The sequence below is a fragment of the Acyrthosiphon pisum genome, chromosome A1 (assembly GCF_005508785.2).
Source record: "Acyrthosiphon pisum isolate AL4f chromosome A1, pea_aphid_22Mar2018_4r6ur, whole genome shotgun sequence".
In the NCBI taxonomy this organism is placed as follows: Eukaryota; Metazoa; Arthropoda; class Insecta; order Hemiptera; family Aphididae; genus Acyrthosiphon; species Acyrthosiphon pisum.
The window spans coordinates 120,175,943-120,192,126 of NC_042494.1; the positions used below are offsets into that span (position 1 = coordinate 120,175,943).

The 16,184-nt window shown below is 30.8% G+C and overlaps 1 protein-coding gene across 1 annotated transcript in view; it reads right to left on the reverse strand.

Annotated features, from left to right (window-relative positions):
- LOC100160459 (titin) overlaps positions 1–16,184 on the reverse strand; it is a 36,840-nt gene that overhangs the window by 9,190 nt on the left and 11,466 nt on the right. Inside the window, 4 exon segments of the mRNA XM_008189856.3 lie at positions 7–414; positions 416–3,253; positions 5,169–6,189; positions 6,257–6,493. Coding sequence (XP_008188078.1) covers positions 7–414; positions 416–3,253; positions 5,169–6,189; positions 6,257–6,493 — 4,504 coding nt within the window.

Here is a 16,184-nt window from a genome sequence, read left to right on the forward strand (position 1 = left end):
TATCACTTGGTTTAAAGCAGCAGGACGTTCACTTGGTTGAAACTTTTCATAAACTGGACGTTCAAAATCACCTTCTGGTTTAAGATTGTCTGTAGGCTTAAATTGTTTTGGTCTCTCCGATGGAGAATATTCAGGATATTCGGGTCGTTCAAAATTACCTTCAGGATACAGATTGTCTTGGGGTTTGACTTGTTTTACTCGGTCAGCTGGTTGGAATTCGTCAGGCTTCCTTCTTTCAAATTCGCCTTCTGGTTTTAGATTATCAGATGGTTTATACGCTGCAGGTCTTTCACTAGGTCTAAACTTTTCATGTACTGGACGGTCGAAATCTCCCTCTGGTTTAAGATTATCAGTAGGCTTAAATTGTTTTGGTCTTTCAGAAGGTGAATACTCTGGATACTCGGGTCTTTCGAAATTCACCTTCTGGAAACAGATTGTCTTGCGGCTTGACTTGCTTTGGTCTTTCAGAAGGCTGGTAATAATCTGGCTTCGGTCTTTGGAATTCACCTTCTGGATATAAATTGTCTTTTGGTTTAACAATTGGGGCACGATCCCCTGTGCCCACTTTCTGTGGTGTACGTTTTTCAAATTCTCCTTCAGGTTTCAAATTATCACTCGGTTTAAAAGCAGCGGGCCGCTCACTTGGTGTGAACTTCTCGTGGACTGGACGTTCAAAATCACCTTCAGGTTTGAGATTATCTATTGGCTTAAATTGTTTTGGTCTCTCAGATGCTGTATACTCTGGATAATCAGGTCGATCAAAACTTCCTTCAGGAAATAAGTTATCTTGTGGTTTCACTTGTTTTGGTCTTTCAGAAGGCTGGTAATCATCTGGTTTTGGTCTTTGGAACTCACCTTCTGGATACAAATTGTCTTTCGGTTTCACTATTGGAGCTCGATCACCTTGACCAACCTTTTGAGGTAAACGCTTTTCAAATTCACCTTCGGGTTTTAGGTTGTCTGTTGGCTTGAATGGTATAGGGCGTTCACTTGCTTGGAATTTTTCATAAACAGGTCTTTCAAAATCACCTTCTGGTTTAAGATTGTCTGTAGGCTTAAATTGTTTTGGTCTCTCAGATGGAGAATATTCTGGATATTCTGGGCGTTCAAAACTGCCTTCTGGAAACAGATTGTCTTGTGGTTTGACTTGCTTTGGTCTTTCAGATGGTCGATAATCATCTGGTTTAGGTCGTTGGAATTCACCCTCTGGATATAAATTGTCTTTTGGTTTAACAATTGGAGCACGATCTCCAGGACCAACTTTCTGTGGTGTACGTTTTTCGAATTCACCCTCTGGTTTTAAATTATCACTTGGTTTAAAAGCAGCAGGACGTTCACTTGGTTGAAACTTTTCATAAACTGGACGTTCAAAATCACCTTCTGGTTTAAGATTGTCTGTAGGCTTAAATTGTTTTGGTCTCTCCGATGGAGAATATTCAGGATATTCGGGTCGTTCAAAATTACCTTCAGGATACAGATTGTCTTGGGGTTTGACTTGTTTTACTCGGTCAGCTGGTTGGAATTCGTCAGGCTTCCTTCTTTCAAATTCGCCTTCTGGTTTTAGATTATCAGATGGTTTATACGCTGCAGGTCTTTCACTAGGTCTAAACTTTTCATGTACTGGACGGTCGAAATCTCCCTCTGGTTTAAGATTATCAGTAGGCTTAAATTGTTTTGGTCTTTCAGAAGGTGAATACTCTGGATACTCGGGTCTTTCGAAATTACCTTCTGGGAACAAATTGTCTTTAGGTTTAACAATTGGTGCACGATCACCTGGCCCAACCTTCTGTGGAGTTCGTTTTTCGAATTCACCTTCTGGTTTTAAATTATCACTTGGTTTAAAAGCAGCAGGACGTTCACTTGGTTGAAACTTTTCGTAAACTGGACGTTCAAAATCACCTTCTGGTTTAAGATTGTCTGTAGGTTTAAATTGTTTAGGTCTCTCAGATGGTGAATATTCAGGTAATTCTGGTCGATCAAAACTTCCTTCAGGAAACAAGTTATCTTGTGGTTTAACTTGCTTTGGTCTTTCAGATGGTTGATAATCATCTGGTTTAGGTCGTTGGAATTCACCCTCTGGATATAAATTGTCTTTTGGTTTAACAATTGGAGCACGATCTCCAGGACCAACTTTCTGTGGAGTACGTTTTTCGAATTCACCCTCTGGTTTTAAATTATCACTTGGTTTAAAAGCAGCAGGACGTTCACTTGGTCGGAACTTTTCGTAAACTGGACGTTCAAAATCACCTTCGGGCTTAAGATTGTCTGTAGGTTTAAATTGTTTAGGTCTCTCAGACGGTGAATATTCAGGTAATTCTGGTCGATCAAAACTTCCTTCAGGAAACAAGTTATCTTGTGGTTTAACTTGCTTTGGTTTTTCAGATGGTCGATAATCATCTGGTTTAGGTCGTTGGAATTCACCCTCTGGATATAAATTGTCTTTTGGTTTAACAATTGGAGCACGATCTCCAGGACCAACTTTCTGTGGAGTACGTTTTTCGAATTCACCCTCTGGTTTTAAATTATCACTTGGTTTAAAAGCAGCAGGACGTTCACTTGGTCGGAACTTTTCATAAACTGGACGTTCAAAATCACCTTCTGGTTTAAGATTGTCTGTAGGCTTAAATTGTTTAGGTCTTTCAGATGGAGAATATTCAGGTAATTCAGGGCGTTCAAAACTACCTTCAGGGAAAAGATTATCTTGTGGTTTGACTTGCTTAGGTCTTTCGGATGGTTGGAATTCATCAGGTTTAGGTCGTTGGAATTCACCTTCTGGATATAAATTGTCTTTTGGTTTAACGATTGGAGCACGGTCACCAGGGCCAACTTTCTGAGGCGTACGTTTTTCAAATTCACCCTCAGGTTTTAAATTATCACTTGGTTTAAATGGAGTAGGACGTTCACCTGGTTTATACTTTTCATTTTTTGGTCGATCAAAGTCTCCTTCTGGTTTCAAGTTATCTGATGGTTTAAAAGGAGATGGTCTTTCACTGGGTTCATACTTTTCTTCAATTGGCCTTTCAAATTCTCCTTCTGATTTAAGGTTATCTTGTGGTTTTATTTGTTTTGGCCTCTCTCCTGTTTTGTAATCTTTTTGTTTCGGACGCTCAAAGTTCCCTTCCGGTTTTAAGTTGTCTGTTGGTTTTATTTGTTTAGGTCTCTCTGATGGCTTATACTTTTCTTTTTGTGGTCTATCAAATTCACCTTCTGGTTTTAAATTATCTATTGGTTTTTTTTGTATTGGTCTCTCCGCCTGAATGTTTTTAAATTGTTCCTTGGAATGTGTTCTATCATCAAATTTGCCTTCAATAGTTATATTATCCGTGTGTTTTTTTATAGTTTGTCGAATATTAGTTTCGTTATGTTGTTTAAAAACTTCTGAAGTTGTAGTTTGGAAGTATATTTCCCCATCTTGCTTGGTCCATGTACGTCGCCTTACTGGTTTTTCTAATTCAACGGTTTTTGCGGAATAATCAGCCATTCGTGAGGTTTCAAAAGACATATCTCCTTCACATATTAAATTGTCTGTTCGTTTTTTTATAATTTCTGTTTTTTTCGTATCGTGTCGTTGATATGCTTCTTGAGACGACGTGTTTGAATAAAATTCTCCTGTTGTTATATTTAATGTATCTTTTTTTTTTTTTTCCTTTTTCGCTTCTGACGACTGGACGCTCAGGGTAATCTTCTTTATTTTTTGGTACTACCTGTAAAGATATAATTATATTTGAAAATTATTTTTTTTTAATATTGTTTTTATATATTATTTAATTTTACCAAAATATCTCCTTCCAGTTTGGTCCATGTATTTCTACGTATCATCCTTGGACGGTCTATAGTCTCTCCTGTAAACTCCGTTCTTTGTGTGGTGGTATCTATAGATTAAATTATAAATAAATTATTGCTTTGAATGTTTTAATAATATATGTTTATTTAGTTTATATTTTTATTTGCTATGTTTTATATTATTAATCTGAAATATTTATCATTATTGATATATACAAATATAATATAACTAGTTGTTATAAATTATTGGAAATATTACCAATATAGGTCTTTACGTCTAAGCACTCTAATCATACTTAAAGCTAAAAATGAAATATTTATGTTTTATAAATATTACATTTTTTTAGTGATTTTTAAAATTTTTTTTTTTTGCTACAGAATACTTATATATAAATATATATTTGTATAGAGATTTTTTAAATCAATATTCTTTTTATGATCTTAATTAGTGCTATTGTAAAAATATTGAGTTTCACTAAACCTAGTAATTTTATAATTTTTTAAATTAGAAATATGTTGTTTATATTTTTATTGATCCAAAACTCGGTAAACATTATAAATTGGAAAATTAAATAATCATAATATACATATTATATGCTCTGGATCATACAATTTCAAATAATTATGTGTGTAATATTTTTGTTCAAAATGCAGGGCTTTTGAGTTGTTAAAAAAAGGAGCTTGAGAATGTATGTTTGAAATAACCAATTAGGTATAATCATTTTCCAACTTTGAGACTAATTTACATATATATTTTTTTTGTAAAATTGGTTATTTTATGCCTAAGTTTATTATATAATGTCTTAACAGGTGTTGGAATTTATTACAAATTAAAGAAAGTATTATTATATTAGGTACATACATAGATAAAATATAATTTTTTTATCATTTAATTATAAATTAGTCTATAGATTAGTATTTAGTATGTTAGACGAATCTTTAATAGATAACTACTAATAATTTTTCAAAATGTCAATTTTACAAATTGGTATTTAGTATTTCAAAGTAGTTCCCCATCCTATATCTTTCAACCTATTTATAATTTATATTTATTTGCTATAAATGTATTTTATTATTATTTTGAAAACTATAATTTTAAATACATAAGTATAAAATAATATTTAAAATAGTTGGTTATTAGTTATTTAAACATAACATAATATAATAAATTATACTGAACGTAAAGTTAATGAAATATGTAAATCAATTTTTATATTTTGTTTCTTAATTTTTCTTTGGTATTACGATTAAGGTTCATGATAATTTACTGTTTTTGATATAAATTATAGATAATAAAATAATTCACCTCTAAATTCTCCACCAATTACAAGTTGGTCTTCGTGTCTTCGGATTTCAGCTCTTTCTCCTTTTACAATTTTTGTTACTGTTCTTTCTCCGTAGAATTCGCCTTCTGGTCGTAAATTGTCAATAGGTTTCTTAATAGGTGCTCTCTCTCCTCTCTTTGGTACTTGGGGCTGTTCTGGTCTATCAAAATCTCCTTCTGATTTTAAATTATCTGGATGTTTTACTATGGGTGCTCGATCTCCATGTTCATATTTATTAGGTTTGGGCCTATCAAATTCTCCTTCAGGCTTAAGGTTATCCGGATGCTTAACTATTGGTGCTCGATCACCAGGTCCATATTGAGATGGTACAGGCCTATCAAATTCACCTTCTGGTCGTAAATTGTCTTTTGGTCTAATTGGTTTTTGTCGATCTGCCGGTTGCACTTTGGTGGGTGTAGGCCGCTCGAAGTCACCTTCTGGCTTTAAATTGTCCGGATGTTTGACAATTGGTGCTCTCTCACCAGGCCCGTACTTTAATGGTTGTGGTCTTTCAAAGTCACCCTCTGGCTTCAAATTATCGCTAGGCTTTATTGGTTTCGGTCGTTCCACTGGTGTCACTTTTTCACGAATTGGTCTTTCAAATTCACCTTCAGGTCTTAAATTATCCGGATGTTTGACAATTGGTGCTCTCTCACCGGGCCCGTACTTCGACGGTTGTGGTCTTTCGAAGTCACCCTCTGGCTTCAAATTATCGCTAGGCTTAATTGGTTTTGGTCGTTCTGCAGGTGTCAATTTTTCACGCGTAGGTCTTTCAAAGTCACCTTCAGGTTTTAAATTATCCGGATGCTTGACAATTGGTGCTCTCTCACCAGGCCCGTACTTCGATGGTTGTGGTCTTTCGAAATCACCCTCTGGCTTCAAATTATCGATAGGTTTCATCGGTTTCGGTCGTTCTGCTGGTGTGACTTTTTCACGAGTCGGTCTTTCAAAGTCACCTTCAGGTTTTAAGTTATCTTGTGGCTTACGTGATGAAAAGCGATCGCCAGGAAGTCCCGTATACTCTTGTTTTCTCTGTGGAGAATAATCACCTTCGAGGTGAAGTTGATCTTCCATTTTATATCTATTTATAAACATAAAAAAATAAGAATTAAGTTGCATTATTATTTTTATTTCAAAGATATTATTACCGGACTTGACGTTCTGCATGTTTTTCCTCAAACTCCGATCTGTAGGCCGTAGTATTTTCAATTTTTCCTTCGTTTATAGTTAGTTCAGTATTGAGTCTCTGCAAACTAGGCCTTTCGACGCGGTCAAATGGTATTGGTTGGTATTCTTCCTTAGTTCTTGATAATTTTGGAGACGGTATAGGCTCCAAATCTAGTGGAGACCTATCTGTTCCAGGTGTGTGTGGACATCGATGACGTCTTTAAATATGAAATTAAAGTTTGTTTTATATTAGCAACAAATTAATTTAAAAGTGTATATTTTTTTCTATGGAAAATATTATCAGCTAACTCAAAGCAGCGATTATAAATATTTAAATTGCTTGCACCAATGCGAACTACGTAGAAATTCTTGTCAAGGTAATGTAAACTGTGACAACACGAGTTTAAGGATTTGCATTTAGCCTAATCAATAGGGCACTGAACCGTTTGCACCAATTGTACGTACTGGTGTATAGCCAAACACTGATGTTAGTTTAAAAGTTTTTTTGCCATCGAGCATGTGTGGAACGTAATTTAACAAAAAATAATCAATCTTTCAGAACATTATTAATGGTGGTAAAGCAATTCATATATTTTATTCGTACAATGATATTGATATAGTCGATTCTATTTTTGTTTAAGATACATATATTTTATTCTTCTCATTGTATTTGTAACTTATAGCAACATAATATATTTTTTGGATAAGAAAAATGTGTACTTAATTAAAAAATAGCATGTATTGTTATCAAATAACGTAATTTGTCTTTTAAAATTTGATTTCCAAGCAACATTTTCACAACATGAAAAAATATAATATTACAAAACTCAACGATTCTTCTGATATTTTCAAACTTGCATGATAATATAATATAATATTCAATCTACAAAATTAAAAAAGACATTTTTTATAATTTTCAAAGACATTTTAATTTTTATGCGGAGCGTTGAATGTAGGTATTAGCTTTACAATGATGTGTTTTTTTCATGTTTACACGAAAATTAGTAGAAAAAACTTCAACTTTATAACTATGAAGTTGGTTTCTAATAGAAAATTGGATTTAATTGATACTTTTCTAAGGTCAAAATTAAAAACAAAAAAAAATTGGAAAATTGGGAAATATTACTCAAAACAGATTTTGTTTTTTTTTTTGTGTAAAACAAATAACCGTAAATAATATGTTCACCAAATATTTATATTAGTATGTTCTGTACATGATAATTGATAACATATTAAAAATATTTTAACCCTTTTTAAACTTTTTATAAAATTTCCAATTTTTTTTTTTTTGCTTTTATCGATAACAAATTTTCCCTAGATCAAAAAGTTTGTTAATTTAATGCAAATTTCCTCATAAGTGGTTCATAATAGTTGTTCAAAAAATATTAAAGATACAAAAGCATAATTTTTTTAAGCATTTAAAGTTCAAATGTTGACAATTTTGGTCAAAATCGTAAACATTTGCAAATTATTTTGTAATTATAAATGTATAAAACATTCAATTTTTATAGCAAAGGATTAATAAATATCTGATAGTTAGTTGATGGTTTAAACTGTAACCAAAAACTATAAAAAATATATTTTAAGTTCAAATTAGATATTTAAACAAAGAATAAGGATTTTAGCTTTTTTTGATATACTTATGACCATAATCAATTCTAATAAATAATAAAATAAATTGCATCAATACCAATAATGTTTTAAAATAATATACTTAATAATATAGGCCAAATGACCGTCTTCGCTCAGAATCGTTTTTTGGAAGCAATGATTTATCATTGAATTCAAATTGAACACATACATTACAGTGATCCACTTGACACCTACTGTACAACAGAGCGATACCCACTTGCCCACCTTGTTTTTAAATATAAATAACAACAGTGTAATTTGTATTTGTAATAAAAGAAATTTAACAAAATACTATATTATACGTACTTAAAGTGCATAAATTAAGTTAGCCCTACCCAAAATGTATGCTGAAAGTATGACTTTTGTTTCAAAAGTATACTATTTTATACAAAACTACTTATTTTGTTGATCTGCTATAATAAAATAAAATCCTGTATCTGTATGGCTTAGAACTTATGAAATTCGCATTTCATATATAGATAGGTACTAGGTAGCTTTTGCACTGGTACTAGCAAGTAGCAATATATACCATTCTGTAGTTAATCATATAAACAAACATAAATAGTTTTATATATACCTAATATATATTATATTTGAAAATATTTACTACATTTTCACTTGCCAACAAAACAAAATATGATAAATAATAAAGTAAATTAATTATGTTCTATACAACTTTGTACATTGCAGATAAATATCTACTGACTAAGACAATTATTTTATTATTAATTGTAACAATATTACGAGTATATTATTGGTTATCGGTAAACTACATGTAGGTATATAATAATATGTATATAGGTAGAAATATTACTATATTAGATATTATTCCTTTAAATCATGTAAAAAACGTACCATATTTAGTAAAACACTCATGTGTCACCTAGTGTTAGTATTAAAATGTTTACCTTGGTAGAAGTATTGCCTAGTGATATAATATTTATATTAAACTAATATGAATTCTCTAAAATGTTGATAGAAAATTATAATATTGGCAAACGAGATAGTGTTTCAATAAAATTTACTTGTATTGTTTCCTTACACGTTCTGCTTAGAAGTCTCAGACAAGAAACAGTGCAAGATCACATTACACAAATCATAATAATGGGACATAAAAACAATAACAACCAGTTAAAATTGCAGGTTGATATATACGAAAACTGAAAATCTACTTTTACAGTAATCGGATACCGGGATACAACTATAAGTTTAATAATGATAAATTTACATTATTTTACATAGGTACAATTAATATTAGTAGGTCTCTTATTTAATGGTCATTAGATTTCAGTTAAAACAGCAAAACTAAAGTGTAATTTATTATTGTGTTGGAAAAGTATTTAATAAATTATTTAATTCCTGACAACGAACGTATTAGTAGACATCATTGACACACGTTTTTAGTTAACCTGTGCATTAAATAGGTAAATATAACAAAATGTATCGTGAGAAATAAATATGCATATCCGATGGCTTGTATTTAATTCCATACGAATTTCAACGTGTTTTTGTACCTATATTAGGTATGCTATATTATTTATAATATGAACTACGTTAAAAATTTTTATTCGTTGTATAATATGAAAGGCAAAATTCACGGGCAGGCATAGTGTTGAAGTCTGCAGACTATAGATTATAGATTTAAAACTTCGTGTATACTGTTACTCTTTAGTATGGTTTTATATACCTACCGATAACGTAGGTAATATTATTTTGAGATAAAATAAAATGAATAATAATTCGTTTTTATATAGGTACAATATTAATACATGTAATGCTTTGATGTGCAGTTTATTCGCTTACATGAACATAACAGCGAAGACTCTTGTTGGGATTACAAATGATTTATTGTGTAAAATTATACAAAAAATAAAAAATGCCGATGTATTTAAATTTGACGTGTGTAGCAATTTTAGGTGCTGATAAATGAAACTCAATGGTTTCTAAAAAATAAAAATAATAACCGTGGGTGAGGCACTGCAGAATGTAACGTCGTTATTACCTACATAGGTTAACCTTGGTACAACAATGGCCACACGTTGCTAAGGCTAAAAAGTCATTTTAATATTTTTATTCTCAATCATAATCAAACTGACACGTTCTAGGCCTTGCTAGATGATTGTGTCAGCAGTGTTACAACACCGTGTTACGATAATGTTAATATCAACGAAATTTGTATGATAAACCATAATAATAAGGTTCAAAATAAAACAAAAAACCAAACAAAACAAAAGTGCTGCTTTGAAATTAGAGTAGGTATACAGACTGGACCTATTATACTATATAATATTATGTACATTGTTTACCTATAATACAAAAAAAAAAATACTAAGGACAAGAGAGAATATAATATTATAATAACATAAAAATAAAATTGTGTTTTTATAGTTACTTTTGATAGTTGACTCTATTATACTACTGCATAGTGCACATAAACTTAACAGTGTATAACATTATGCCAGCAAAACTATTGCTTAAAACGTAAAAAATTATTTTCTAATCTACGAGAGTGGTTATTGGCAGTAAATTTATAAAAAATTTGTAATTTGGCATATTTTATTCATATTCGGCAATGTTTTTTTATTCTTATCCGGAGACCGGAATGCATATTTAATATTGTGCTGTTAAACTCATTAGAACGTGACTCAAAATCGTGGCTATTTAAAATCATTCAAAGTGAGAATACGTGTAGTAAATAGATAGGTAGGTACATAATATAGGTACCTGCTTAGATCACGCTCGTTCTATACCACGACAATAAGTATTTCGATAATTTAATTTGTGTGTAACTCTATAACGGCTTGAATAATAATAGTAAGAAAATAAGCAACGAACGAATGTGTTTCACTCTGATAAATGAATAATGACCATTTACAGTAATAATAATGTATAGTGAAAGGGACAACGTGACAACGCATTGTAGGTAGGTAGGTAGGTTATCGCTACCGGAAGTAAGTAATAAGAATATTGAAATTTGTAAAATTAATGACATTTTTCAGTTGAGACTTAAGATTTGATGGAGGAGATATCGCGTAGGTACAAAATAAATGTAGTCTTAAGAGTGCATGAATAAATAATACGAAAAATATTACAGTGCCTACGGATAGTAAGCTTTTATAGTAAGGTATAATATAGGATTTTGGTGACGTAGTAGATACGCATTAAATATAAACTATTAGTAATCAAACAATGACAAACTAAAATTAGTGATAAATGTTGAAAACAAAAAAAAATCATAGAAATACCTAGCTTACTACAGAAGAAAAATTCTTGTTCAATAATACGTTTTATCTTGTATAAATAATTCATTTTTAAACCTATTTAGCACTAATTAACTATAGTTTGTATAGGTACTATAATAGTAGATTCATCGGTTGTTTCAAACTTATTTTGATAAAAATATTTTTATTGTTTTATAAGTTATGACTTACTTATCATAAAATTATGATATTATATCTGTCCGTATTGAAATGTGTTTTATTTTATATTTCTATTGATCAGCGACTAAAGGCTATTAGTTACATAACATACCTCAGTACTAACTACTAACATTACTAAAGTGTGTTTTAAGTTATTGATTTTATACCTATCAAAAGACAAAACAAGTTTGTTCATAATATATTTCATATGGAGTGTTACTTTTGTTTTTGTATATACAAAATATAATGATTAAAGACTTGCGGTTAAAAATGTAAAAAAAATACATATACACGTACCCACATAAAAATGGTCAATAGAAAACAACCAAAGAATACTAAATTTGTTACACACAATAAAAACTTCACAGAACTGATATGTAATCATAAACTCAGATCTCTGTGATAAATATGTCAAGAATTAAATAACTAGTCGGTAAGCACATAGTATAAGCATTCTTGTTCGCACTGACACACATTTAATTCCTTTTGTGATGAGTGTTTAATTTGTCATGTAGTGCGGTAACTGTGACACTTACTAAGTGATATCAACTAAATTAATTCTTCCTCTTTTATTGTCGTTCATAAATAAAGTATATATTGAACGAATAGACTCAAATATTTCTACGATAAATATACATTTAATGTTGGTACCTATCTATATAGAGCAGAACACAATAATAATTCCATGACTTTTTTTAGTAACTTTTTATCAATGATATTATACTGGTGCTATACCTGCTTTGCATTAAATATTATACGATTAAGAATGAAATAAAATGTCTAAGAATTCGAGGCTGATTTTTTGATAGAGCTGTACGAGCATTGTTATTTATATACGAGTAAAGTAGCATAAATAATACATTTTATAGTTTGAAACTTAATTGTCCGTGACCAATACGCAGTCGCCTATAGGTAGGTTCATCAAGGGCACACTGTGGGCATTTATTATTAGTAAACTTCGGATATTGCATTACACATGAATGATGTATACAATGAGAAAAAAGCCTCACCGACTAATTAGAATAGCCAAATTATTATGTACGAAAAAACATAGTACGATATGTACCAATAACATATTAGTATATTACGTACCAAAGCACAATAGTATATTAGGTAGGTATTAATGATTACACCATTAGCGTTAGAAAATAATTTTTATGAAAAAAATTAATATATTTTACTTGTCGCAACATATCTTTGTATAGGTAATAATATAATTTAATATATTAATATAATTATTTAGGTACCTACGTGTAAGTTTTATTTATTTTACACTTTTGGGTTCACCGTAAAATCGGTACCTGTTACTCGACATTTTCATGAATAGTACAAGTCCTAATAACTATAATAGGTCGACTAATATAGTCGACTACACCCTCACACACGAACCGATTGACTGATTTTTACAGACTCGTGCTCGTATGGTATAATATACCTATGTATGTAGTACCTATACGGCTATATATATATGTTCGTGCTCAACTCGTTTAACCAGACACGCTTGAACATTTTTATACACATATTATACACGGTAAACGACTATATAGGTCTACACGAGTTCACGTGATCACCAGACGCGTGCACATTTTATAATGACAACGGACATCGGTATTATTGAAGAAATAGAGTGTCGAAAATGAGAGTCGCTAAGAGTAATATTAGTATTTATTACCGATATCATATTTTTTCATAGGACGTTTTTACTTGGACACACGCCCGATTGAACACGACGGTAAACGTTATTGCTGGTAGTTATGGACACCTGACAATATAATAGGTGTAATGAAACGTATATGATCTCTAATGGAGATTGTAATTTTAAATAAATTTCCGTTTGAATAGAAGCAACTTCTTTTTCGAGAAAAATATTGTATTTAACGTTGGCAATAAATTGTCGTATTTCCTACTGCAAACCGAACACTAATACACCGTTTGCATGCTAACTTCTGCTAAACGGAAAAATACATTTTTAATGAGCAATTTATTTTAACAAATTGGTTTTCTAAAAATGTTTACACGTGACAAAGAAACAAGTATAATTCATCAAACTAATGTACCCGAGAAAAAATTAAATCATTTTTTACTGCTTTTTGTACGCCAATTTGTCTCTCCCTCTTTTTTATAATAACTCTTGATTTATTCATTTAGCCTCAGGATGGGTGAGTTTTATTTCTCCTGCGCAATTTAATAGATTTAAAAATACATATAGGACATAGGTAGTACCCTATATGTAAAGTTTGTTCAATAGCATTAAGAATTGCAATCTCAAATGGTACCAACCAAAACGTTCTCTTATTATCTTGTTTATTGAATTTAACCATATTAAACAGTCTCATATTTTGAGTCACCAGTTATTTCTTAAAAGGCACCCTGTGCCAATGTAATTTTGTACTCAAAAATATGCTCAACGGGAATAATGATCCTGTTCTGTAAAATCATCCAAATTTAATAATTTTTATTTAACTAATAAAAACTAATATTCAACAGGCTGCATCGAACTCCGTTTTTAAATATTTTAATCTCAAACTTTATAAATTTGTCTTCAAAAATAATACAATTTTAAGCTTTTTTTACAAATTATATTATACCATTATTTAAAATAAAATAAAAAATCAGAGTTCGATGCGGCCTGTAGGAAGTCTTCTTCTTTCAGGTAAAAAAAATAGTTATCAAAATACGACAATTCTACAAAGCCTGAGAACTATTCCCGTGAAGTCATTGTTTTCGATATAATACACCAAATATGAAATAAACCTCCCTTAAATAAGTATCTGGCAGTAAATTAGTGGAAAAGTATTATAATTAAGGTGGCAACTAAAATATAAAATTAAATTTTCAAATTTTATAGAAATTTTATAGAAAAGAGGAAAATTTTAAAAACTGGCACCGAACCCTTTAAAGATTTGTTTGCTATAAATATATGTGGATATGTCTTCCAATAATACTTTGATATATAATATATACAATATTATCTTAAATTAAACATGTCACATGACATAATTGATTAGTTCAAAGGTGGTATGAAAAATAATGAAAAAAAAAAATCTTTCAATTAAGTGATTTTTAAATTCTGTACGTATTGTTGTGGGTAATGTTTTATTTGAACACTTGGTGCAAAAATTAGTGCAATTATTATTTGTAACGACATTCCGTGACTTCGTCGTTATTCTAATTGTTTTTAAACAGGATAAATAGGGAAATAACTAATGAGGTACGACAAAAATATTTTACATAATATTATACTCGTAGTATCTATTTAACTTTAGGTATGCGATATAGTAAAAGAAAATAACGCCTATTACGTGTAATATAAATATTTATTATGGTTCGTGAATCGCAAAACGACTGTAGTGTTAACTATTTCATAAATAACGTCTGAGAAGCGAGGTACCAAGATCTCAGACCGTCTATGTACAATAACTACACTAGGTATACCATTATTACCATTGTCATAAAACCCACATGTAATTATAATAATATATGCGGCTGTATAGAGATGATTTTAAAACGTCGTGCAGTGTTGCGCAACGGGAAGTATACAGTCATAATAATAATATAATATTATGTACGCAGAAAGTCGATCATTTATAAGGTGTAGGCGGGGGTGTAGGTATACGTAGCCAGCTATATAAAGGCTTGTGGACGGAAACAAATCAAAATTTTGAATAAGCATCTATTTTATAATGTACGTGAAAGTGCGTTGACGATGGTATATATATTATATATTATATATACAATGTATATAGGTTGGTAAATAATATATTGTATATATAACTACGTATCACGCTGACGGCCGTCGTATCTCCCGGCACTACAGCAGAGTCCGACCAAATCCAACACGGTAGGTATATTAATAATAATAATATATTCTTTTATCGGCGAACGGCGGTAATAATAATAATAATAAAACAGAGTTAGAAAGCAGTTGGTCGTCGTAGTCCTCGTCAACATCGTTGCTCATACAAGTGGGAACGACAATAATGCATTATGTATATAATATTATATTGTACATCATATAACATAATATACGTGTATATGTTATATAGTGTGTGCGCGCAATGTAACCGTCTGACGGCAGAAAGGATTGACCTCGCACAAGCCGTTTATAAATATATATATACCTATATATACTATTATATTCGGACCATAAATGGAACTATAGATATATATATTTGGAGGCTCGTTTGTGTGTAACGCCGATGACTAATTGACTAAATGTCAGCCATCTGCAATGTGGCGCCCGTCAATCGATCGTAAATCGACCAATATGGTAGGTACCTATAGATATTATTACTGAAAAATGTCAACGGAAATACTTTCCAGAAAAATATAACATATATATTAGATAAGATTTTTGGTCGAGATAAAATGTCAGGTTAGGTTGGGTAAGTTTTTTTAAAAAATAACAAAAGTATTCATTATAAATTACCTGTAATATTATAAAATCAAATAATAAAAATCATTTCTATTTGATAATACGACAAACCTCGACCGAAGTCACAAGGTTAGCTTATATATTTAATATATTAATTTTTATGGTCTGCCATGTGTGTATGGGTGGATTTCCAAGACTATTCTACTGTAACTTTTAAAGTTTTATTTTATTACTTATGAAATGTTTTTCTGATCATTATTACCTAGATATATTCAATATACATACTTAAAATATTTTAATATTTTACATACACGCAACCAAAATCGGGAACAGTTTGAAATAGAAACATTCCTGCGTGGCTGTATACAGAAAGTACGACGTATTCGCGATAGAAATTTACAAAAAAAAAAAAATGGTAGACTTCCTAAACAAACGTTTCGTTTTAGCACGGGATTCGGCTGGACAACGAAAAAGTCCTTTCTC